Source organism: Cebus imitator, unplaced genomic scaffold, assembly GCF_001604975.1.
Source record: "Cebus imitator isolate Cc_AM_T3 unplaced genomic scaffold, Cebus_imitator-1.0 Scaffold203, whole genome shotgun sequence".
In the NCBI taxonomy this organism is placed as follows: domain Eukaryota; kingdom Metazoa; phylum Chordata; class Mammalia; order Primates; family Cebidae; genus Cebus; species Cebus imitator.
In genome coordinates, this window is record NW_016107518.1 from 802,050 (window position 1) to 826,234 (window position 24,185).

Consider the following 24,185-nt stretch of genomic DNA (forward strand, 5'->3'; position numbering starts at 1 on the left):
AAAAAAAAAAAAAAAAAAAAAAAAAAAAAAAAGAACGGACAGAAGGAAAGGAGGGAGACTAAGTCACAGAGAGGGTGAAACAGAGAGTGGCATATGAGGGACAGGCAGAGGCCGATGGACTGGGCAGAAAGGCAGACGGGAGGACAACCAGACAGAAAGAAAAAGGCCAGGAGCAGATAATTGACACACAGTCCCAGCAGTGGGCAGGGGTTCCGCTGAGTTCTTATCAGGCGGGATGTTGAGAGGTGTGTCCCAGCCATAGAATAAAATGCAGTCCGAGCTCTAGGAAGGAATGTTCGTTCCGGGAGGAAACGCAGTGAGCTCTGTGTGTGTGTGGGAGGGGGGCGTGCCTGTGGCGGTGCTGGTGGTGGGGAATCTGTGTGTGTGTCTGGGGGAGCAGTAGTGGTGGTAGGGGATCTGTCTATGTGGTGGGTGGGGGCGGTAATGGTGGTGGGGAATCTCTGGCAAAACTCCCCCTACGTCAGTCACTGACCCTGGTACACCATGTGGCCTCTCTGGGGTTAAGTTTCCTGTGGATATGATGGAGTCTTGGGTACAGCAGAAATCTCCTTCAGCCTTATACTCTGGCCTTAGCTAAGGCTCTGTCTTTGCCACTAACTTACTGCTCTGTTCTACTTAACTCACGACTTCTACCTCATAGTCTAAGATGGCTGCCTGAGATCCAGCTATCACAGCTGCTTTTCAGCCAGCTAGAAGGAGGAAGTGGTAAAGAAAACACCTCTCTTTTTAAGAGCACATCCTGGGAGTCATGCTCAGCACTCTTTTTCCAAGTCACTGGCCAATACTTAGTCTAAAGGCTGCATCTAGCTTCCGGGGAGACTGGGAAATGTGCAATACTGGGCTGGGGCCGGAAGCAATTTCACACAGCTCAGTGATGCCTTCACAGCTCCTTACTCACAGCACCTTATTTAAAAAGAATTACACATGCAATATGAGTTTTAAAATATCCATTTCAAACAAGTGAAAAATCCTCCTTCATTCTCCAAAATCCATCCCTCCCCCAAGTGTAACCACTGTGAACAGTTTGCTGTGCGTCTGCCAGATTCACTTTTTATGTATACACACATACATACACATATGTCTACCTAGTTCAAGAAGCATAAAATGAGATCACGATTTATGTATTGTTCAGCAACTTACTTTCTTGGTTACCGCTACTTGGCAATATGTCTTGGAGGTTCTGTCGCGTCAGTCCACAGGGGATTACCTCATCCTTTTTATCAGCAAAATGGTACTTCAGCGTGCCGACTTATCAGCATTTATGGCTGGATACTGGGCTTGTTGCCAATTATTTTTGCCATTGCAAATGGCCGTGGGAATTTTGTCTCTGTATATGTACACACGCAGGCATTCCTTGGGAATGGATTCCTAAGAGCGTGCCAAAAGTTAATTTTCTCTTTATGTGGGTTTAACCCTTTCCAACTAAAAATCCTTTTCTCCACGGGCAACGTGGCGGTCAGATCCAAGCTGGCGGGCTGCTTCCGTCTCGGCTTGAGCTGCTCTGTCTCTCCCTGTCTTCCCCTGGGCAGGCCTTGCTCTGGCATCGTCCCCCTCATTATTCCTCTCTTCCGGGGTCTTTCCCTGTCAGTGGAAGACAATTTCACAAACAAAAGCCTGCGGTCTCTATGTGACTCCACCATTTTATAGATGGCACTCCCTTTCTCCTTCAAGGAAGAAGAGATTGCCTCTCCAGGGCCCTTCTTCTGAGAATTTAGGGTCCGGCTTCTTGCCCCCGACTTTATCTACTCCCTCCCTGCCCAGCTTGCCACAGCACCTAGCTGGAGCCTTCTCTGAGTGCCATCCGTTTCCTTCCCCAATCTTGTCTGCAACCGGCAGGACACCCCGTCTAGGCAGGGGAGGAAGGAGCAGGGTGAGTCTGTGCTCAGGTGAAGGGGGATGCAGCGGATAGTCCTGCAGCCTTGGGGCAAAGAGCAGGACCCCAGAACCCCATCAGAAGTAGAAGAGAAAGCTCCGAGGGGACCTTTTTTACTCCCCCCACCCCAGAATACATCATACCTGGAATTCCAGCCCCAAAGCCCCATGATGACTCCCCTTAGCTGCGGTCAGGGCCCTCAGCCCGGCTGGGCAGCAGCAGGATGTGGACTCGGTTATTAAAAGCCGAGCTGGTGGTTCCAGTGGCCCCCTGGGAGTGACGGATGGTGACAAATGGGGGTAAGTCGGGGGTTCCTGAGCTTCTCTAAGGCCACATCTGGGGAAACTCAGCCATCAAAGCCCTGTGCAGGCTTCTCCACTGAGGTGACTCTGAGGGCCAAGGAGATCAAGTTTCGGGCAAATGGTTTGGGGGTGTGGACAGGCTCTAGCGTTGGAGACAAGCTGCCCTGTGTGTTGTGTGGGGCCCCAACCCCTGCTCTGGGCCTGAGCTGGAGATGGGGGTGGGGGTGGGCTCCTCTGATCCTGGAATCACAGGCAGGAGGCCTGTGAGGGCAGGAGGAGGGGCAGAGCCAGACTGGGGAAGGAGCGAGCTGCCTGCCTTCCGGGAGAAGCAGATCAAACACCTTTTAAAGCAGGTGCTGGGGACCCTGCTCAAGGCCAGCTGCCGAGACCACACAACCAGCCACCCCTCTAGGATCCCAGCCCAGCTGCTGCGGGGCTCAGAGGAGGAGGCCCCGTGTTGGGAGCACCCTGCTTGCCTGGAGGGACAAGTTTCCCAGAGCAATCAATAAAGGAAAAGAAAGAGACAAGGAAGGAAGAGGTCAGGGGAGTGCCTGGTTGGTGGTAGGCTGGAGCCAAGCCTGGGAGGCCAGGTAGGATTGGAACAGGTTGGGGGACAGGGAGAAGGCACATGGGGTTGGGGTTGGGGTTGGGGGGTGGGGAATGAGCAGGAATCAGGGCCTGGGGCAGGAAGTGAGCCCAGTGATGGACTGGAGCAATTCTGATGAATAAGGTTGGAGACCTGGGGAAAGCTGCCCTCAGGGGACACTGGGGGGCTGGTGGGAGCTTCAAAGGCTGGAAGACATCCACAGAGTCCTGTCTGAGTTGTGTCTGATGGCCTGTGGGCACGAGGTTGGTGGAGAGCCCTGTCCTGTGGTCAGCAGGGGAACAAGGAGGGAGAAGTCAGGGGATCTGCCCAGCAGTTAGTGTCCTCAGTGGGGAAGAAGGGCAGCACAAAGCCTACATCTCAAGGCTACACCATGGTGACACCACCCCAGGGAGGAATGTGCTGGGAAGGGAGAATGGGGGGCTCTGATAGCTGGGGAATCTTCATGGCCTTTTGTCCAGCTCTCCTCTGAAGGCAGGAAGCCCTCTATTGTATCTTGATGTTGACAGCCTCTTCTTGATTGCCTCCCTTGATGGCGGCCTCACTACTCTGTTAGAGTAAGAAGGCTACCTTTGTCCTGAGCAGACGTCTGCCTTCCCTCCTCCAGGTCAGTACTAGCCTAGCCCTCTGTGAGGGAAAGAACACGCTGCTCCCCTGGAACAGCCAGCTCCCCTCCTCCTCCTCACCAGCGTCCACCGGCATACCAGAGCAGCCTGGGTCTAAATCCTTTCTGTGATGATGATGCTGTTGGTGAGGGGGGCATGAGAATTGCAGGAAGGGCCCATCAGATGGTGCTTCTGACCCTCCCACATGGCAGGGGAGGTGGGAGGTAGACAGGCGACAGGAGATGAACAGCCATCCGCACTCTTCCTGCCGTGAGCACGGCAGCCAGCGACACTGCTTTCCAGCCCACTGTGTCAGACTTGGTCTGGTGGCAGAATTAAGCACATGCATGTGCGAGGGGCAGTTGGATGGGTGTGTGAGTGTGCTTCGTCGCTGAGAGCACTCCCCGAGCTCACGGGCCTGCATGAGGTTCACTCTCTCAGCTGCTTATTCATGGGTTCTCAAGAGGACTGGGCTGCACAGGTGGGCACAGTGGCTGTCCCCCGACTCCGGGACGGAAGTCCCTCTCTTGGGCGTTCTCTGCTGTGCTGGGGGAGTTGAGGGTGTTCCTGAGGTTTGAGTGTTGTAGAACTATTGGGTTTGCTGCTGAGATGGCGGGGTGGAGAGCAACGGGGGTCTCTGGGCTTTCTTCAAAAGTTCACAGGCTTTTGAACATCTTGTTTCCATCTGTGCGTGATTTGCCAGCGTCTGAGTGTCCTGAGGTCTTGTAGTGGTTCTGATATGTTACTGAAGGTCTGGGGGTTCTTGGGGGCAATATTGAGGTTGCGGGGGTTTTTAGGGCATTGCCGAAACTCAGGAATGTTGCTGAGATTCCAGAGGTGCTCTGGGAGATCTGGGAGTCTTTGGGGGGACGTTTCTGAGGTTCTGGGGATGCTGCCGGCCTTCTGCATTCCTTCTGGCCTGCTGTTAGCTTCTTCTAAGCTGAGGACTTTGCCCTTTGAGGATTTGATAATCACAGGCTGCCGAAAGCGTGCTTGGGGGCCTCTGTTCCTGGGTGCAAAAATTCCTCAGGTTTAATCAACTTGAACAAAAACATGAGAGGAAGGAAATCCTGTCCCAAGGCCTTCATGGGCCAACTCCATCCGAGGGGCATAGCAGCTCTGTGCCAAGCCCAAATGGCAGATGGCTTTCATTGGCTCAGAGTCCAGAAGCTTTTAGGACCTCCTCCCATAGTGAGCAGGGCTTAGCCACCCACCATTCTGTGCCCAGTCGGGAGCCCTGCTGGCTTGAGCTGCTCCTTGGATATTGGCATCAGCCTCACCCGAGCGCCCACGTGAGCTCATGCTGGCCACAGCGAGGCACCCCTGCTCTGACCCCTACACTACTCCCTCCTTGCCTCTCAGACTTCCTTTCTTGGCACTCCTGAGACACGGGTAGATTCATTCTTGCTACCATTCCAGATCTTCCATGGCTTCAGGGCCCCGCTCCCGGCCCCTTCCTCCAGGGAGCCTCTGAGACTGCCCAAGCCATTTCCTCCTTCTCCTCCTCACTCCTCAGGCTTTTCCCCTCCTGAGGGCGGGACTGGACCTTCCTGGGTATCAGTGCCCTTTTATTTCATTTTTTATTTCTTGACACAGAGTCTCGCTCTGTCGCCAGGCTGGAGTGCAGTGGCACGATCTTGGTTCATTGCAACCTCCGCTTCCTGGGTTCAAGCAATTATCCCGCCTCAGCCTCCCGAGTAGCTGGGACTACAGGTGCCCACCACCATGCGCAGCTAATTTTTGCATTTTTAATAGAGACAGGGTTTCACCATATTGGCCAGGCTGGTCTTGAACTCCTGACCTTGTGATCCACCCCCCTTGGCCTTCCAAAGTGCTGGGATTACAGGTGTAAGCCACCATGCCCAGCCTCAGTGCCCCTTTAAAGCCAGCTCCAGAGAGCAGGCCCTTGACTCTGCTGCCCAGGCCTTTGGAGAAATTCTTCAGGGGCCCATTACCACCCTTCTCTTCCTAACACTTCTTGCCTCCTGCCTTCCGGCCAGGTGGCATCTTTCCTAACAGCTCTAAGCCAAGTGTCCCATTTTGCAGACAGGAACTCCAAGCGATTCTAGCCCCAAGCTGAGGAGGTGACTTGGGCTCAAGAAGTGCGCTCAGACTTGCATCGTGAGCTACTTGGCCACCCACTCTCCATGGATCTTCAACCCAGCCTGCCCCCCTGCCCCCACCAAACTGGGCAGGGGAGCAGGGGGCCGGGGGGGCAGGTGGGAGGCAATGGGGGCACCTAGGAAGTCACGCCACTCTCTGTGGCTTTGACCTTCTTGTTACAATTGGTGACTGGTATTGGGGTGGAGGGTGGCGCCATGATGATTTGACACAGGCTGGTGAGGCCCACAGAGGGGAAAAGACTCACTCAAGGCCACACAGCCAGTCCCAGGGCTCAAATCCAGCTAGATGGCCTCCCCAGGCAGGCATTCTCCACTGCCATGCAGAAACCTGGCCCTTACCTCTGGACCTTCCAGCCCTGCCCTGGCCAAATCACCGGGCACAAGGCTGCCCTCTGCCTGCTAGGCCGCACCAGGGGAAAAGGACAGAATTCGCCATTTCCTCTCCTCCGCGTTGGGCCTCCCTTGGTGGCCTCTGCGTCTCCCCAAGAGGAGGGAGGTGGTTTTGTTGGCACTGGGCTCTCCCGGGGGGGCGGGGAAGGGACTGTGCCTGGGCTGGGTGGGTTCCCGTTCTGCCAGCCTGGCTGCAGCCCCTGGGCAGATGAAGGCTCCTTCAGGCAACCTGATCGCCTTTCCTCAGTGCCTGATATGGTTTGGATGTGTGTCCCCTCCAAATCTCATGCTGAAATGTGACCCCCGGTGTTGGAAGTTGGTTTGTGGTGTTTACATCATTGTGGTGAATCCCTCCTGAATGGCTTGGTGCCCTCCGCGCGGTAATGAGTGAGTTCTCGCTCCATCAGTTCATGCGAGAGCTGGCTGTTTGCAAGCGCCTGGCATCTCTCCTGCTCCCTCACTAGCCGTGTGTCCTGCCTGACCCCCCTTCACCTTCCACCACGATTGTAGGTTTCCTGAGGCCCTCCCCAGAAGCAGATGCTGGTGCCATGCTGCTTCCTGCATAGCGTGCAGAGCTGTGAGCCACAGAAACCCCTTTTCCTTATAAGTTACCCGGAGCCTCCTTTTCCTCTAGAGCAACGCAGGACAGATGAACATAGTACCCCGCCGGGTACCTCCCTCTCTCCCCTGAGGTATCAGTGACATATCACCCTCTCAGTGAGGCCTTCCCTGACCTCCCTGTCTCAAACAGCCAACGCCTGTCTGTCTCTCTTGTCTTCCCCACTTCACACCCCCTCTCGAGTCATCTCCCCCAGGCCCTACCACACATCAGGTCCCATGGGGTGCGGGGCTTGACGCATCTTGCTTGCTGCCAAACCAGCCCGGGGAAGGCAGAGCTGGGCTTCCTTTAAGGAAGAGCCTGGCTTCTGTTGGCAAGGCCGTCTAAGCCCGGATGCCGCTGCCTTGCAGAGAGAGTGGGCTCCCTGTCTGGAACTGGACTCCGATGGTTGGAGGTGGATTTAAAATCAGATGGGAGTTGGTTGCTCCCTAGGGTAAGGATCTGAGACCCCTTGCTGGGCTATGGGAAGCCCAGCTGGTGAACCCCAGGACACAGCAGCAGCCTGTATAGGACAGGCCCACGGACAACCACTGGCCGCCAGAACAAGCAATGGCTCTGCCAAGCTCAATATCTGCAGTCCGTCTTACCCGAGGGTCAGGCGCTGTGCATCAGGGGAAGGCAGGAGGAGGGACGGGAGGGGCCTGGAAGCCAAGCTTCCCGAATCCTTGGGATCAGAAGGGCCAGTGTGGGCTCCTGCATTACATCAAATAAAGCTCGGGGTCAGCTCTGAGTCAGCAGACGCTGGTACCTCTGTGGAATGGTGGAGAGCTACAGAGCTCTCTTCCTGCCAGAAGAGCCATTTGGGAAGAAGGGGGAGGAACTCAGGCTAGCGGGGAGCTCAGGCCCTAATCCTGCCCTGTGGGCTTGGGAATTTGAATGAGAGCCTCCAGGATTTCAAGCCCTGTCTACTCTTGAGACTTCGCCCTTACTGGTCCCTCTGCTGGGAACACCCCACCCCACCCCTATCCCGAGCCTGCCACCCTCTGCTCGGCTGACTTTCCCCTGCCCTCTGGGTCACCACGAAATGGTTATTTTCTTCAGGAGTCTCCCCCTACCCCCAAATACTCTTGGACTAAATTCGGTTTCCCATGGTACAGACCAGCTCACCTCTGCTTCCCTTTGCAACCCTCAGGCTTTGGAGGGGATTTACTTACCTGGCCCTGGCCCCCCTGAACTATAATCTCTCATGTCCCAGGGCTTAGAACAGTGTTGGCCCGTAGTAGGTGTTCAATAAATTTAAGTTAAAAGACTGACTGACTGGCTGAATGAATGAATGAATAAATGAATGTCTTTTTTTAAAAAGCTATTGAGGCCAGGCGCAGTGGCTCACGCCTGTAATCCCAGCATTTTGGGAGGCTGAGGCGGGTGGATCACCTGAGGTCAGGAGTTTGAGACCAGCCTGGCCAACATGGTGAAACCCAGTCTTTATTTTTAGGGGGAAAAAAAAAAAGCGCTTTTGAATGACTGTCTTAGCTGGTAGGGCCACAGCCCAAGCCCCTTGTAGGGTATCAGAAGGACAGAGACCCTCACAGTTTCAGGGGCCTAAACCTCCACCAGGGACAGAGTCCTGAGAACTGCTTTCTACCTTCTCCTGTGTCTCGCCCCCACCTTCAGGTTGGGGCAGGGGTCCTGCTTCTGGGGAGGGAGGATGGGGAGCGGTCCTCCACCCTAGCCCAGACCTTGCCTTGCTCACCCTAACTTCAACCCAGGAGGAGCAGGAGGCAGGCGGGGCTCCTCTTGCCTACCCGTGGTTCTGGTTTGTGTTTAAAGAGCTGATTTCCGCCTTGTGGGGGTGAGTTATCTCCTTGTGAAATCAAGTTGTAGGAACAAAAAGGGTTTACCAGTGAGACACACGTTGCCTCCTTCATGGAAATCCTAGGAGAAGGAACAGACAGACTCCCCCTCCCTGCCTCTGCCCCAGCCCAGCCCCAGCCGTGGGTCTCCCGCGGTGGTGGCTGTCTGCTGGACTCCTGTCTGTGTGGGGCACTGCAGAGGTGGCGGGCGGAGGCGTGGGAGCTCTGGGGCAGGCGCTGAAGGCAGGTATGTGTGCCAAGTCAGGTGCGGGGGTGGGGGCGGCTCCTGGCCACACCCTTGCAGGGCTCAGGCCGCCAATGGTGCTGGGGCCTCCTCCCCCAGCAGGGGGGCTTTGTCAGGGATTATGGTGTGTTTCCATCGCCCAGGCCCAAAGGGGCCAGAAAGGGGAGGCTGAGGCTGGGGGAGGGGCTCAAGGGAGTCCAGCTGGGAGGGCTCAGGCCCGCAGTGTGGAACGGCCCGTGGCCTGCCTACCGGTTCATCTCTGCAGCTCCTTCCTCCCTGGGCCGCCCTCTGGTGTGTCTGTGGGTCTGTCTAGGTGGGCTTGGGGAGGGGGAAGGAAGAGGCGTCTCTGCAGGCAGCTCAGACTGGGCAAGGCTTCTTTGAAAATGGTCCCTGGAACAAACGCCTGCTGGAGGTGGGTCAGACAGACAGATGCACCAGCAGGAGCCCCGGGGCCCCAAGGGGACAACTATCTCTGCAGGGCCGGTGCGATGGGCGGGAAGGGAGGAGGGGACACGAGAGGCCCTCTCCTCCTCCTGTGCCAGCTTGCTCAGGCCCTCAGTCCCAGACGGGCTTTTCCCAGAGAGCTAAAAGTAAGAAAGTAACCTTTCGGATTAAAGAGAAATATTTCTTTGTTTGGGTTTTCGGTCTTTTTTCCCCCTCTTTTCACATCTGTAGTGGCTTTTTTTCCTCTAGTCTGGGGTCAAAAGAGAGGGGCCGGAGAATGGCATCCCAGCCAGCAGGGAACCAGACCTCCCCCGGGGCCACAGAAGACGACTCCTATGGCAGCTGGTACATCGATGAGCCCCAGGGGGGCGAGGAGCTCCAGCCAGAGGGGTAAGTGTGGGATCCCCCACCTCACTCTGTCAGCCGGCAGAATGGGGTGTGGCAGAGGTTGCAATTGGCCAGGGGGCAGCTCCTGGGCAGCAGCTGCTAGGACTGGCTCTGCCACTCGTTTGCTGTGTGACCCTGGGCAAGTCAGAGCCTCTCTGGGGCCCATTCAGTCTCTGCATCTGTTACAGAAAAACAGCGCCCCTCACCCTGCTGTTAAGATACTTAAGACGGTGGCTCACGCATGTAATCCTAGAACTTTGGGAGGCCGAGGTGGGCAGATCACGAGGTCAGGAGTTCAAGACCAGCCTGGCCAACACGGTGAAATCCCGTCTCTACTAAAAATACAAAAATTAGCTGGGCGTGGTGGCAGGCACCTGTAGTCCCAGCTACTTGGGAGGACAAGGCAGGAGAATCACTGGAACCTGGGAGGTGGAGGTTGCAGGGAGCTGAGATCGTACCACTGCACTCCAGCCTGGGCAACAGAGATAGACTCTGTCTCAAAAAGACAAACAAACAAAAAAAAAAAACAAGATACTTCAGGCTGATCACCTAAAAAGCACCTGTGTGATGTGTTAAAAATGCAGATTCCTGGGCCCTAGCCTTGTGGATTCAGATCCTTCAGATCCACAGGGATGGCTCCCTGGGTGATCCTGGCCCATAGCCAGGATGGGGAATCTTCCGGGAGTAGTCAAAGCAAGCAGACCTTCCTGCGAGGGGTTACTGGTCGCTGCCGTGAGCATTTGGATGTGGTGTTTCCAAGTGTCAGGTTCTCTGGACAGCCTGGGGGACTCGGGGGAGGCAGAGAACCCAAGGGAGAAAGCCTGGGGAGAAGTCATGGAGGAAATGTGCATGCTTGTTGTCTTTGGATGGTCTTAGAGGATGAGGAGAGCCTATTCCCTTTAGCAAGAGTGCTCAGGCCAGCCCAGGGACTGGGGAGGCGGCCTGCCCCCGGTGGCCTGAGGACCCAGCCACAACTGCTTCGCCCAGATCCATTATATCGGGATTTAGTCTGGGCACCCTAGTGGAGGAGCTGGGCCTTCTGTGTCCACCATGTCCTGCCAGGATGTCTTGCCTGTGGAGGATTAGAGCCAGTTCTCTCCCCTGTTGTTCCCGGGCCTGGCCCATCCCCTGCCTCCCTGCTCTGGTTTGGAGAAGAGGAAAGGTGAGGCTGGGGATTGCTGAGCCAGATCTGTGCACATCTGTTCTCCATCAAAACCTGAAACTTGAGAAGGAAAAATCCTTGCGTGCCTCCCCAGGGGCTGGGGCTGTGGCCTGGCTGGGCTTGGATCACCCAGCAGGGACAGAGCTCCACCCAGGCCTGGGGGAAGAAGCTGTTGTTTGCAGGACTCAGGGTTCTGACCACCTGGAAGCTGGCCTGCACTCAGCCAAGGCATGCTCCCCACCGCGGGCTCGGCACGTCCTGCTGTGTTTGTGTGGGCTGCGCGGGACCAGAATGGGGAGAGGCCCAGGACCCCATGAGGATGGCCTCTGACCTAGGCGAAGGCTCTAATCGGAAGCTGTGTCCTGGGGAGCCTCAGGGCCCAGGCACCGGCCAGGGGCCAGGTGCCTGCAGCCTGCTCTGTAGTTGTAGTCTCAGAGTAAAGCTATGTGTATGTCAGGCACTGGGTGATGAGGAGTCCCGTCCCATGTGTGTAACATCTAGAAGATTCAGCTCCTTTCTCCCACTGCGGGGCATGGCACCCATAAGAATAAAGAGATTTGTTTGAATCTACTTACTCAGCCAAACCAAGCTGAGCCTCCCACCACCCCCCTGCCCCCAAAGGCAGGAACAGAAAATTGGGAGCTCAGGGAAATCCCAAGGAGATGAACTTGGGTTCACCTCTGTCTGTGTGAGTCAGACGCCCGGGGCACATGGTGCATCAGAGCTTTGAAGAGCTCTGGAGTGCCCCATGCCCAGCACTCTCAGGCTGGAGTTGGGGTGGATGAGCAGTGGAATCAGCCACAGAAATTTCCTAAAATCCGGAACAGGTGGTCAGAACCATCAATGGCTCAGACACCCTCAGTGGCTTCCCAGGGCCTCCCATGCTTGCTGCAACCTCATCTCACCTGACCTCTGGGCTGCAATCAACCTGGAAGTCTTGCCTGGCCCCATCCATGCTGCTTGTCGCCTGCCCCTCTGCTTCCTCACGCTGTTCCCTCCACCTGGAGCTGCTGTTCCCATTCTTTGCCTGAAGAGCTGCTAACTGTCTTTTATTTATTTATTTTTTGAGATGGAGTCTCACTCATGCTGTCCAGGCTGGAGGGCAGTGGTGCGATCTCAGCTCACTGCAACCTCTGCCTCCCAGGTTCAAGCGATTCTCCTGCCTCAGCCTCTTGAGTAGCTGGGATTACAGGCGCCCACCATGATGGCCTGGCTAATTTTTTTGAATTTTTGTTGTTGTTGTTTTGAGACAGAGTCTTGCTTTGTCACCAGGCTGGAGTGCAGTGGCATGATCTTGGCACACTGCAACCTCCACCTCCCGGGTTCAAGAGATTCTCCTGCCTCAGCCTCCTGAGTAGTTGGGATTACAGGTGTGCGCCACCACACCAGGCTAATTTTGTATTTTTAGTAGAGATGGGGTTTCTCCATGTTGGTCAGGCTGGTCTTGAACTCCCAACCTCAGGTGATCTGCTTGCCTCGGCCTCACAAAGTTCTGGGATTACAGGCATGAGCCACTGCACCCAGCCACTAACCATCTTTTAAACTCCAATCAGATACCACCTCCTCTTGCTCAAAGTTCTTCCTCTGTGTCCTTCAGCACCTGCTCGTGCCTGTCCCAGGATCAAGCTCACTCCCCTCCCTGAGGTCTTTGTATCTATGCCATCCTGCCTGTCCAATGGCACAAAACATGGGCCCACAAGCCACTAGCCAAACATTTGCTCATTACTGTGCCACCTGACGTCCCCATCTGACCTCTCACACTGAGCTGAGGGGTCGGATGGGGACCTCAGGTGGTACAGAAAGGGCCAGAAGCTCCCCCAGGCAGGGCTCTGGAGGGCGTTTCTGGTGGTAGGGGTAGCTTGGGGTGGGGTTCCTAAGAAAATGGTCAAACTACTCCAGGGACAGTTTGCCAAGTCCCTGCTGGGCCCAGGTATCCAGGGTGGAGCAGGACCCAGTCAGGCGGGGAGATGCAGGCTTCGAGGGAGGGCTGCCCTGCACACTGGAGTGAGAGGTCTCGGGGCGGGAGGTGGGAAGCCTGAGACTGAGTGCCCACATGGGAACCTGCCCCCTGTGTGGCAGCTACTCCGGAGCCCAGTCACACTTTGGGGAAGAGGCTGGTTTCCTGGCCAAGAAGCTGCCCAGAGCTGACTTATTCTGCCCTTCCACCAAGTGACCGATTTCTTTCCCACCGCTCACAGACCAAGCTGACCCATCAGAGGGTCCCAGGGCTCTGAGCTCCCCTGTATAATACAGCCTTGATGCCTCCCTTCACACAGTGGAGGGTGCGCCGGCGGGTGGCTGAACCCTCTGGGCAGGCAGGGACTGGCTGCAGCCCAGGCTCTGTCTCAGGCCCTCGACCACCAGACCCCACCAGCCTCACCCATGCTGCCATCCTCCCTTCTGGCTCTCCCAGGCCCAAGCTGGGAAAACCCAGAGCTCCACTGCTCCCTAGGGACCCAGTTCTGCCTGCTGTCCCAAGGCTAGGGCTCAGAACTCCTGCCTCACTCCCTTTCTCTGCCACATGATTCTGCCAGGGAAGTGGAGGGTTTCACCGTCTATAGTGACCTCTGTCTCCACCGTGGGCTTACTTCTGTGCTCAGCCAGGGTGTGCGCAGGACCTCTGCCAGGCCATAGGGAGCCTCTGTGGAACTGGAAAACGGGATCCCCACTTAGATGCATTCAACTCAGCAGGTACTGGGTTTGGTGAGCAGCATGGCCTGGATCTCAGACCACACTTGACCCCTTGGCTGAGCATCTTTGTGCAGTGGGCAACCTGCATGGCTGTCCATGGATGCTGTCAATGAGACGGAAGCAGGAAAAGAGGGGGACCATGGGAGATCATTTTAGTCACAGGCCAGTCTCAGATGGCAGCAGGCAGAGGGCAAAGCAGAGGGCCAAACTCTTGACTGCTTGACGCAGGTCGTGTGTTCAACTGCAGTTCTGAGAAGAGATCTGTGAGGCCAGGAGCAGTCAGAGGGGTTTCCTGGAGAGGGGAGGCCTTGAAGGACAGGAAGCATCTAGGTGAGCAAGAATAAGCACTCAGCTGGGCACAGTGGCTCACACCTGTAATCCCAGCACTTTGGGAGACTGAGGTGTGAGGACTGATTGAGCTCAGGAATGCAGGACCAGCCTGGGCAACATGGTGAGGCCCTGTCTCTACTAAAAATAGAGAAAAAAAAATGCCAGACATGGTGGTGCATACCTGTGGTCCCAGCTACTCAGGAGGCTGAGGCTGGAGGATCATTTGAGCCCCGGAGGCTCATTTGAGCCCCGGAGGCTGAGGTTGCAATGAGCTGCGATCGAGCCACTGCACCCCAGCCTGGGTGACAGAGCAAGACCTTGTCTCAAAAAAAAAAAAAAAAAAAAGAAAGAAAAAGAAAGAAGTGATCAGACCAAGCCAGTCCACTGAACTTTCCCCGGGAGCCTCCTGTCTCCTTAGTCCTATAACTCCAGAGCTTGGCATGGGGCCGCACATCACAGGGACACCAGGGCCCCAGAATGACCCTGAGAAGGTGAGGCTGGCAAGGCTTGTGTAGGAGGCATCAGAGGGTTGAGGGAGGTAGTGGGTAAAGCCTCAGTGTGGACAGTCTTGAATCCCAGACCCATCTGCACACCCACGGGGGCCTGATGCAGGCCTGACCCAGCCTTCATTTGCTCTGCAGGGAAGTGCCCTCCTGCCACACCAGCGTACCACCTGGCCTGTACCACGCCTGCCTGGCCTCGCTGTCAGTGAGTCCCACCCAAGTTGAACCTGGCTTGCAAGCTGCTGCCAGCCTGGGCAGTGGGACCTGGGTTCTCCACTGGGGCTGGTGAAGGGGGGCCCTGGGAGATCCTGGTTTGGGGGAGCTATCTGGGAGTTCTCTCAGCTTGGGGGCCCACACCGGGAAGCAAGTCCTACCTCCCAGGTGTCTGTCACCTCCTGGCCAGTCCCCAAGATGCCACGTGAGTGTGCACTGGTCAGGTAGGGGATGTCCTGGGGCCTGAGTCCAGGCCCTCACACTCAGACCCTCACGGGAGGCCTGGGCACGGCAAGCTCTCCTCTGTGCTCTCCTTTCAGATCCTCGTGCTGCTGCTCCTGGCCATGCTGGTGAGGCGCCGCCAGCTTTGGCCTGACTGTGTGCGTGGCCGGCCCCGCTTGCCCAGGTTGGTGCCATGGCCTGGGCACCCCTACTCAGGGGCCCCAGCTGACAGGGTCACTCTGGGAGGGTGGGTGCTTTGTTAGGTACCTAGAAGGCAGCTCTGGCTTCAATGTCACCCCTACCTGCCTCTGCCTGGGGCTTTCCTCATCTCCACCCAGGTCTCCGGGTTTAGTCAGGACCCCCAGAGGAAGGGGGAGGGACTCGCTCAAGCCCGCCTGGGAGAAAGGACTCCAACCCATGCCCTAGGGAAACAAGCCCGACGGGACCCAGCTTCAGAGTATAGCTTCTCAGGCAGCCGGCCCTTCATGTGTGGACTGACCGTGACCATCCCAACACCATCTTGACCCTCACCTTCCCTGAGAGTATCACCTGGACCCTAATGCTTGAAGGCAGATTTATGGGAACTGACCTCTATCCCCTATAGCTGGAACTTACTTTCTTTTTTTCTTTCCTTCCTTCCTTCCTTCCTTCTTTCCTTCCTTCCTTCCTTCCTTCTTTCCTTCCTTCCTTCCCTCCCTCCCTCCCTTCATTCTTTCTTTCCTTTCTTTCTTTCTTTCTTTCTTTTCTTTCTTTCTTTCTTTCTTTCCTTTTTTGAGATGGAGTCTTGCACTGTTGCCCCGGCTGGAGTGGCTCAGTCTCGGCTCACTGCAACCTGTGCCTTCTGGGTTTAAGCAATTCTCCTGCCTCAGCCTCCTGAGTGGCTGGGATTAACGCCCACCACCACGCCCGGCTAATTTTTTTGTATTTTTAGTAGAGACGCAGTTTCACTATGTTGGCCAGGCTGGTCTCGAACTCTTGACCTCATGATTCACCTGCCTCAGCCTCCCGTAGTGCTGGGATTACACACATGAGCCACCGTGCCTGGCCTAACTGGAACTTTCTTTTCCTGTCTCCTTCAGCCCTGTGACCCCAGAGTCTGGGACAGGCATGATCCTGAAGAGATGGGGCTGGGCAGGCTGGTCACAAGAGACCAGAGGGTTGGGGCAGGTGATGGGTGTCTCCCTGGTATAGACAGCTTCGCATCCCAGACCCAGACTGTACCGAGGCAGGTCTTGCTGTTCTGGTTTTGTGGGGAACCAGCCTAGGGTCTCCAGGCGGCCCTGAAAAGAGCTTACCCTGGCTGGGGGTGGTGCTTGAGGGAGAATGAAGCTCTCAGAGCATGAGTGCAAGCTGCAGTGCAAAAGCCGAGGGTCTGAGTGGCTTGCCCTGAGCCCAGAGGCGTGATGCCTGGGACAGCTGTGCCCGCTGTCTGCCCTCTGCCCCGGCTCCACACCCAGCCCAGGGTGGTGGCCGTCGTACAAGGATGTTATGACTCGCTGAGTTCTCTGAAGGTTTGCCAGCCCAGACAGACATACCAGTTAATGTGGAGGTGGCTGCTTCCTGGAGCTTCCAGGATGGGCGGAGAGAGCCATCCTAGGGCTTGTTCCCACTGCACGTGTATCCCAAGTCCCTTCGGCAAAGGGCTCGGGACTTGGTAGATAAGAGGCACTCCACTAATATCTATGGAATGAATGAATGAAGGGGCCTCCCCCAACCAGAAAGTGGGACTGACTCCACCTCCTAGGTTTATGGAACACAGCCTGGAGAGGTAAGGGGGGTGCAGGGGCTGAGCAACTCCCTCCTGCCCTGTCCCTGCCTCTGTGCTAGCCCTGTGGATTTCTTGGCTGCGGACAGGCCCCAGGCAGTGCCTGCTGCTGTCTTCATGGTCCTCTTCAGCTCCCTGTGTTTGCTGCTCCCCGACGAAGACCCGTTGCCCTTCCTGACCCTCACCTCGCCACCCAGCCCAGGTACGCACTGCCCCCGAGGTCTTGGAGTTGGTGTGATGGGATGGGGATAGGGTGGGGTCTTGGAGTTTTAAGCTTGGCTCAAGGAGATGAGGGTAACAGGAACAGCTGTCAATGAGATGGGCTGCTCTCCTGAGACATGACCTCTTCAGATCATCCAGTCTTTACGGCGACGCCACAAAGTATGCATATTAGCCCCATTTTGCAGTGGAGAAACTGAGGGCTAGGGAAATAGCATCTTAAATTGAATATTTCCTCAGGCACCATGCTGAGCATTATGTGTACACCTTGTCATTTTGCCTGTACTACTATACTGTGATTTTTTTCCATTTTACAGATGGGAAAACTGAGGCTCCAAGAGGTAAGCTGACCAAGTGTCACAGAGTTGACCAAGGGTTGACCAAGAGTCACAGAGCTGTGTAGGGTCCTAAAGGGTCCTTTGAGCCCCTCCCTGCTCGTGCAGAGATGAGAAACTGTACAAATAAAAGACACAGACACGGAGATGGAGAAGAGAGTTTGGGCCCGGGGGTCCACTACCAACCAAAGCACGGAGTCCAGCAGTGGCCCCGAGCTCCTGGACGCTCTGACTTTTATTGAGTACAAAGCAGTGAGCAGGGAAGGCAGGGTGAGGTACTGGTGGTCAGTGACAGGGTCAGGTAAATTACGTGTCTTGGAGACAGGGGGCCCAAGACTTTCGTGTAGCTGAGGCAAGGGAAAAAGCTAATGCGTCAGCGCTCTTCGCATATTTGTCAAAAATATCAAGGACACTAAGATTATGTTACTATTATTAATTCTGATCTTCTGAGAAAAAGGGAAACCAGATGCAGAAGCAGGGTGGGAGAGTAGCCATGGAACATGACCGCTGGAGCACAGCATCACATAGAGACAGTTAAGCCCCCGGATGTCTGCGGGCCTACCTGACAGTCGTCAGGCCTACCACAAGAGATTGGAGGAGCGGCGTTTTCTCCAAACTTCCCCAGGAAGGAGATGTCTTGGCCATTTTGGACGTCTTCTTCCCTAGCTGGCTAAACAGCGGTGCTTTCCCAGCGCTGGTGCTGCCGCCCAGCCGAGGCGCCCTCCAGCAACCCTTATGTGGGCGTGACAGAGGGCTCAGAGCAGCTTGCCTTAGGGTCACTTTGTTCACAATGTCACCTCAGTTCCATGCTTCATACCCCGATAGTCACTAGTAAAATCAAAGGTTATATTGAGTATATATCTTTATGATTCTAAGTGAGTAACTCTAAGATTATATATGATTATATAAAGGAATAACTGTGTGCCTACATTTCTAATTCTTTTCTAAAATCAATATTATATGAGAACAGGCTGAGGCTTCAGACCTCTGTCACGGCACTTGTGGGGTTTCCTCTCTTCAGATTTGACAGTAGTCAGGGCTGGATTTGAACCGACGGCTCTTGCCCACTGAACATGCTGAATGTCTTGGAAGCTGGAGACAGGAGAGAGTCCTGGGTGGGCTCACTGCAGGCTCCATGTCTGCCCTTCCAGCATGGGTCTCTCTGCTTGTTTCACCTTCCAGGATCCTGGAAGATGCTGGGCCTGCTCTATTACACTGCCCTCTACTACCCACTGGCCGCCTGTGCCACGGCTGGTCACAGAGCTGCACACCTGCTTGGCAGCACGCTGTCCTGGGCCCACCTCGGGGTCCAGGTCTGGCAGAGGGCAGAGTGTCCCCACACTCCCAAGGTAACGGCTGATCACAATGGCCTAGAGCAGAGGGGCACACAGAACAGCCTGCTCAAACCAGGGGGCTTCTTTGAGAGCTGATTCTGTGACGGGCGGCCCTGCAGCCTGCCGCTGCATGTGGGATTCCACGCCTTCAAACACGTGCCCCTTCCAAGCGAGGCTGCTCTGCAGGAGAGGCAGGGAACAAGGCACCTGGGCCCAGCCCTCAGGAGGTTTCAGTCTAGGAGGGGGCAGAGAAGGGGAAGGGGGCAGAGTAGGAGGAAGAGAAAGCCTGAAATGCCCCCACCCCTTACTCCTGTGTGAGTGATTCCTCAGCCTCCCTTGGATCAGGCTGGAGAGGGTATGGACACGAAGTGAGATGGAAGCTGGCAAGTGTGGAGTCAGAGATGGTCTCAGAGGGCTAAGAGGAGGATTCCAGAACCTCAGAACCCTGTTCACTGGCTGCTGGCTGGGGCTGTGAAGCTGTCCAGCCTAGAACCCAAAGAGTGATGGTACAGGCTTTAGAGCCAGACAACCTGAGTGTGAATCCAGCTTCACCTCTTCATTCATTCACTCACCCATTCATTCAGCAACATATCTGAAACACATACTCTGCACCAGGGACATTTCCAGGCACAGGACTATAGCTGTGGACAAGATAAACGCAGTCCGTAGCCTCCCAAGAGCTGTCATTCCAGAAGGGGAGACACAATACACAGACAAAATGATGCCAGGTGGTACCAAGTGCCCTGGGGAAACAGTGCCACCTTTCTTAGACTGTTTCTTCATCCGCCCATGGAGCTGATAACACCAGTCCCTCTGGGTGGAGGTAAAGACTAGGAAGCTGCTTTGATAGGGGCCACTTGGTGGCTGGATGCGGTAGCTCATGCTTGTAATCCCAGCACTTTGGGAGGCCGAGGTGGGCAGATCAAGAGGTCAGGAGTTCGAGACCAGCCTGGCCAGCCTGGTGAAACCCCATCTCTACTAAAAATACAAAAATTAGCCAGGCATGGTGGCAGGTGCCTGTAATCCCAGCTACTAGGGAGGCTGAGGCAGGAGAATCGCTTGAACCTGGGAGGCGGAGGCTGCAGTGAGCCAAGGCCATGCCGTTGCACTCCAGCCTGGGCAACAGAGCAAGACTCTGTCTCACTAAAAAAAAAAAAAAGAAGAAGAAGAAGAAGAAGGGGGACCTGGTGGCTCTTTTTCACCACCTAGAATAGAACCTGGTACATACTAAGTTCTCAATAAAAGTATATTGAACCAAAAGATAAATAAATGAGTATACAAAAGGCCCACTCCCAGGAAGGCCTCAGCCCTGGGAAGCAGGGCATAGCCTTTCCCGATGCCCAGGTTGAAAACTATATGTAGGCACAGGCAGGCGTTGGTGTGATTTTCAGAACTGTTCCTAATGTTCTGGGAACACAGAAACAGAAAGTGGTGTCCCTTCCAGGCCTTATTCCAGCCTTGGTCAGGGAGACATGTTGGGGGCGCTGGAGACAATCAGAGGATCAAGTGACCTCCTCCTCTTGGCTGCCCTGAGGCCTGTGTGGGTCCAGTAGCCTGGGGGAGGGATGAGCATCTCTGCAGAGCTCAAGAAGGGGAGGTGGGCAGGTTTGTGCTGGGTGGCAGGTTTGTGCTGGGTAGCAGGTTGGGAACCATAGTGCTGAAGCCTTCCCTTGCCCCCACACCCCCCACCCCAGACCATTCTCAGGGCCAAGTACAAGGTGCGAAGGGCATGCCTGGGGGAAGAAAATGGAAGGTAGTCTTCTGTGTGTTTGTCTGTCCAGGTCTACAAGTACTACTCCCTGCTGGCCTCCCTGCCTCTCCTGCTGGGCCTCGGATTCCTGAGCCTTTGGTACCCAGTGCAGCTGGTGAGAAGCTTAGGCCACGGGACAGGAGCAGGCTCCAAGGTAAAGGGGCAGGCCTGGGATGAGCTCTTCCTCAGTACCCAGGACAGCCCGACGCTCCCATTTCTGTGGTCCCAGATACATGGCTGTGCTTGGTGTAGGGCCCAACACAGAACAGATGCTCAGAAAATGTTTGCTGAGTGATTGCTTAGCCCTCCCTCCCCAGGCAAAGGCTGGGCCGGGCCCTAGACTGGCACCCAAGATACCCATGACACTGAGCTGTGTGAATAGTAGGGACTCCACAAAGCAGAACTGAGTCAGAAGACAGGAGAGTCATAGCTCTGTCTGTGAAACGCTGAGATCTGGCCGGAGAGACAGCCTGGAGCCTTGTGTGTAATCCCAGTTCTGCACATACTGAGATGATTCAGGAAGTGCCCAGGGCAGAACTGCATTATGAATCAACTCTAGGTTGGGTATGGTTGAAGAATTTCAGATAAATGGGAGGGCTGGGAGGGCTTCCTAGAGGAGGTAGACTTTAGCAAGGGCCTGAACGACGGAGAATCCAGAGTGAGGACAGAATAAGGAGAAGGCACAGGAAAGAGCATGGGTAAAGAGGAAGAGATGGTTTTGTGTCTGTTTTGTTCATTATATTTGCAGCACTGGATGGGTCTTAGCCCTTAAAAGATACTTAGCAAATATTTCTGAATTTTTGGATGGATGGATGGATGGATGAATCGAAGGAAACATGTATGCAAGGAAGGATGGGTGGATGAATGCATCGTGGTAAGAGAGGATTTTTTTTTTTTTTTTTTTTTGAGATGGAATATGGCTCCGTCCCTCAGGCTGGAGTACAGTGGCTCGATCTTGGCTCACTGCAATCTCCGCCTCCCAAGTTCAAGAGATTCTCCTGCCTCAGCCTCCTGAGTAGCTGGGACTATAGGCACGCGCCACCAACCCCGGCTAATTTTTGTATTCTTAGCAGAGACGGGGTTTCACATGTTGGTCAGGCTGGTCTCTAACTGCTGGTTTCGGGATCCGTCTGCCTTGACCTCCCAAAGTGCTGAGATTACAGGCGTGAGCCCCCGCTCCCGGCAGGGAGAGATAATTCTTAGAAGATACTTCGATCTTACTAAAACGCCTTCTAAGCACCTACCATGAGTCAGGCCCTGGGCTCAGTGCTGTGAACTCGCAGCTGGTGGACTCGTGTCTGACCTCCAGGCGCTCCCAGCGTGGTGGGGAAGACAGGGGCAGACCAGATACCTACAGTGCAGTGTGAGACGTGCAGGGGGGTTGGGACTGCGGGTGCAGGGCGGGAGTCCGATACTTCTTTCTGGTGAGAGAGGAGGAGGAAGAAAGCTCTGCAGAGGTCCTCATGGGGGAAGGAAGGACAGACTCAGGAGAAAGGCTTAGGACACAGAGGCCAAAGGGCTTGGCTCCTGTTCAGACGGGGCAGGAGAAAGAAAGCCTTGATGGGAGGCATCTGGGCAGCCAGCATTGGGTAGTGGTGCCAACTGCTGGGCCAGGGAAGATGGAGGAGGAGCAGATGCCCCTGGGACGATGCTTGGTCCTAGGTGTGCTGCCCAAAGTCCGGAGCTCAGCAGAGGGGCTGGGACTGCGTGTTAACTCCAAGGTCAGACTGAATCCAGAGAATGAGTGAGATCCCGAGGCAGGATGGAGAGCCCTGGGTCCCCCTCGGGCTACTCTGGTCTGAGAAGGCCCAAGGACTTTGGGCTCGGCTCCCACTTGGCAGGCAGGGAGTTCTGAGCATTTGTCGCTCCTGCCCTCCTGATGCTCACACTCTTTGAGGAAGCCCGAGTCTCCCCCTTTTTATAGCTGGCTCTGAAGAGGGAGCGGCCCCCTCCCCCACCCAGCGCATGCTCCCTTACCTGCTCTTCCAGGGTTTCCACCGTCCCACTCCTCCATTACCAGCCTTTCCTCCCTAGGCTGGAGAGGTGTAAAATCTTCTTTGGACTTTGGTCAAAGAAGTTTCAGTCTCAAAGGACCCCCGTCAAGCTTTGAGCTGACTCACTCCTGCCCTGGATCCCAGGGTTGTCATGGCAACAGGTGACAATTGCCTGCGTTCTCCCAGCGATTCAGGGCAGCGGCGCTCACTCCATCTTCCCATGAGCCTCTGCCACTTCACAGGCAGCTTAAGGCCTGGAATGTGGCTTAGACAAATCTGGTCACCCTTGTGATCTCCCTTGCGTAGTAGCAGGAGGAGAAGCCTGAGGCGGTCTGACCTGGAATGACCCCCACAACACCCCCACCCCCGCACCCGCCCCGCATCCTGGGATGTGCCTGTGGGACACAAGCTTCCCTCTGCCCCAGTTTCAGCCAGCAGAGGCCAGAGGGCTGGGGGTGGGAAGAATCGGTGATGAGATGTGACTGAGTAAAGCGGGTGAGACTTGGAGACAGATCTTAGGAAGAACTTCCTGGTATTGATGGCTCTTTGATAGGAGACTGTCCTTGTAGTTGGCCTTGTATTTGAGAGAGAAAAAAGATGCTTTGGAGGGCATGGACCTCATCCCCACAACTCAGCCCCCTCTGCACTCACCACCACCGCCGTGGCTGAGAGGTTTTTATGGAGCATCTGCTTAGTGAACACTCTGGTTCCCTGAGCCAAGGACCCAGGGATGGCTCCAGGCAGGTCTCATCTGCTCGTCTAATTGTCTCCACAGGGGCTGCAGAGCAGCTACTCTGAGGAATATCTGAGGAACCTACTTTGCAGGAAGAAGCTGGGAAGCAGGTGGGGTCCCTTGCACACACTCTGTGGGCTGGTGGATAGGGCTGGTTAGCAGCTGTGCTTGGGAAGCTAGCACTGGACAGCATGGCAGGGGCAGAGGGGCAGAATGACCAGCTTCTGGGGCTGGCTCTCGGGGGAGGGACTTCCCCTGAGGTCCCTGCACCTGCCTGGGTCTTTCTGCAGCTCCCACACCTCCAAGCATGGCTTCCTGTCCTGGGCCCGGGTCTGCTTGAGACACTGCATCTACACTCCACAGCCAGGTATGGGGTTGGGAGCTGAGGCCAAGCGTGACAGGGGACATCACCCTCCCTTGCACAGAACAGCTGCAGTGGAGGACTGGCTCCTGCTCCCTGGAATCCTTGCCATCAAGAGGGACAACTGCCAGCTCAGGACAGGGGAAAGACCCTGGCCCGGCCTTGGTCATCCAGGGTCCTGCTGGCCCTTTTTCTGGGCCCCTTGGGAGGGAGGAGGGTTCCCGGGCCTGAGTGGTGCTATTCTCACACTTCTTCTTTTGAGGATTGCAGGATTCCGTCTCCCCCTGAAGCTGGTGCTTTCAGCCACCCTGACAGGGACAGCCATTTACCAGGTATGTCCTGTACCCATCTGCCTCTGGAGCCCTGCCCTCCACCCCCAGCCCGGAGCAGCTTCGGCCCAACTCAGCTCTCCAGGTGCCCCATCCAGAATCCTGGCCAGCTGCTGCCAGCCATCTTGGGAATTCTGGCTTCCCCGTAAGGGCAGGGGTGTTCACTCTTGGACTCACATAGTGACCCAGTGCATTCATTTTGGAGGCCACGTAAACGCGAATTTAAATCCTAGCTCCATTATTTACCTCCTGTGTGACCTTGGGCAAGTTATTTAACCTCTCTGAACCTGTTAGCTCACCTGCAAAAAGGAGGAAATAGAATAACTTTCCTCTTTGAGTAATTGGGAAGATTTAGTGAGATAACATGTCTGATAAACTCTGCCTCACCACCTCCAAGAAAAACAAAAACAATTAAAATCCTGGGAGGTAGGTATGATTTTCTCCACTTTACAGATGGGGAGAATGGAAGCTTGGCCAGGTGAATTTGACTTGGCCAAGTTTCTGCACAGCTAACATCTCAGCGGAGCCAAAGTTTGAATCCAACACTGTCTAGCTTTAATGCCTGTGCTCATTTACTTTCAACAGCATAGAGAAACCGGAAATTTTACATTCCAAAGTTTAGATAGATAGATGATGGGGAAAGAAAGGTGCAGACACAGCCGTCCTTCAGTATCAGAGGTAGATTTCCAGGACGCCCCTCCATATCAAAATACAAAGGCTTAAATTTGGCCGGGCGCAGTGGCTCAAGCCTGTAATCCCAGCACTTTGGGAGGCCGAGGCAGGTGGATCACGAGGTCAAGAGATCGAGACCATCCTGGTCAACATGGTGAAACCCCGTC

General features: G+C 55.3%; 1 protein-coding gene across 9 annotated transcripts in view; it reads left to right on the forward strand.

The window, feature by feature from the left end:
* STRA6 (signaling receptor and transporter of retinol STRA6) overlaps window positions 1-24,185 on the forward strand; it is a 35,915-nt gene that overhangs the window by 998 nt on the left and 10,732 nt on the right. The window contains exons 1-11 of one of the 9 annotated variants that reach the window (XM_017548029.2): window positions 2,559-2,786; window positions 9,268-9,408; window positions 14,230-14,296; window positions 14,625-14,710; window positions 16,354-16,493; window positions 16,828-16,851; window positions 18,028-18,194; window positions 19,961-20,083; window positions 22,699-22,766; window positions 22,947-23,023; window positions 23,288-23,349. In XM_017548029.2, coding sequence (XP_017403518.1) covers window positions 9,296-9,408; window positions 14,230-14,296; window positions 14,625-14,710; window positions 16,354-16,493; window positions 16,828-16,851; window positions 18,028-18,194; window positions 19,961-20,083; window positions 22,699-22,766; window positions 22,947-23,023; window positions 23,288-23,349 — 927 coding nt within the window. In that variant the 5' untranslated portion in view covers window positions 2,559-2,786; window positions 9,268-9,295. Of the gene's footprint in view, window positions 1-2,557; window positions 2,787-8,383; window positions 8,578-8,735; window positions 8,866-9,047; window positions 9,173-9,267; window positions 9,409-14,229; window positions 14,297-14,624; window positions 14,711-16,353; window positions 16,494-16,827; window positions 16,852-18,027; window positions 18,195-19,960; window positions 20,084-22,698; window positions 22,767-22,946; window positions 23,024-23,081; window positions 23,350-24,185 lie in introns of those variants that run through there. The other 8 variants (XM_017548030.2, XM_037745533.1, XM_017548023.2 and 5 more) reach the window with 8 other exon arrangements.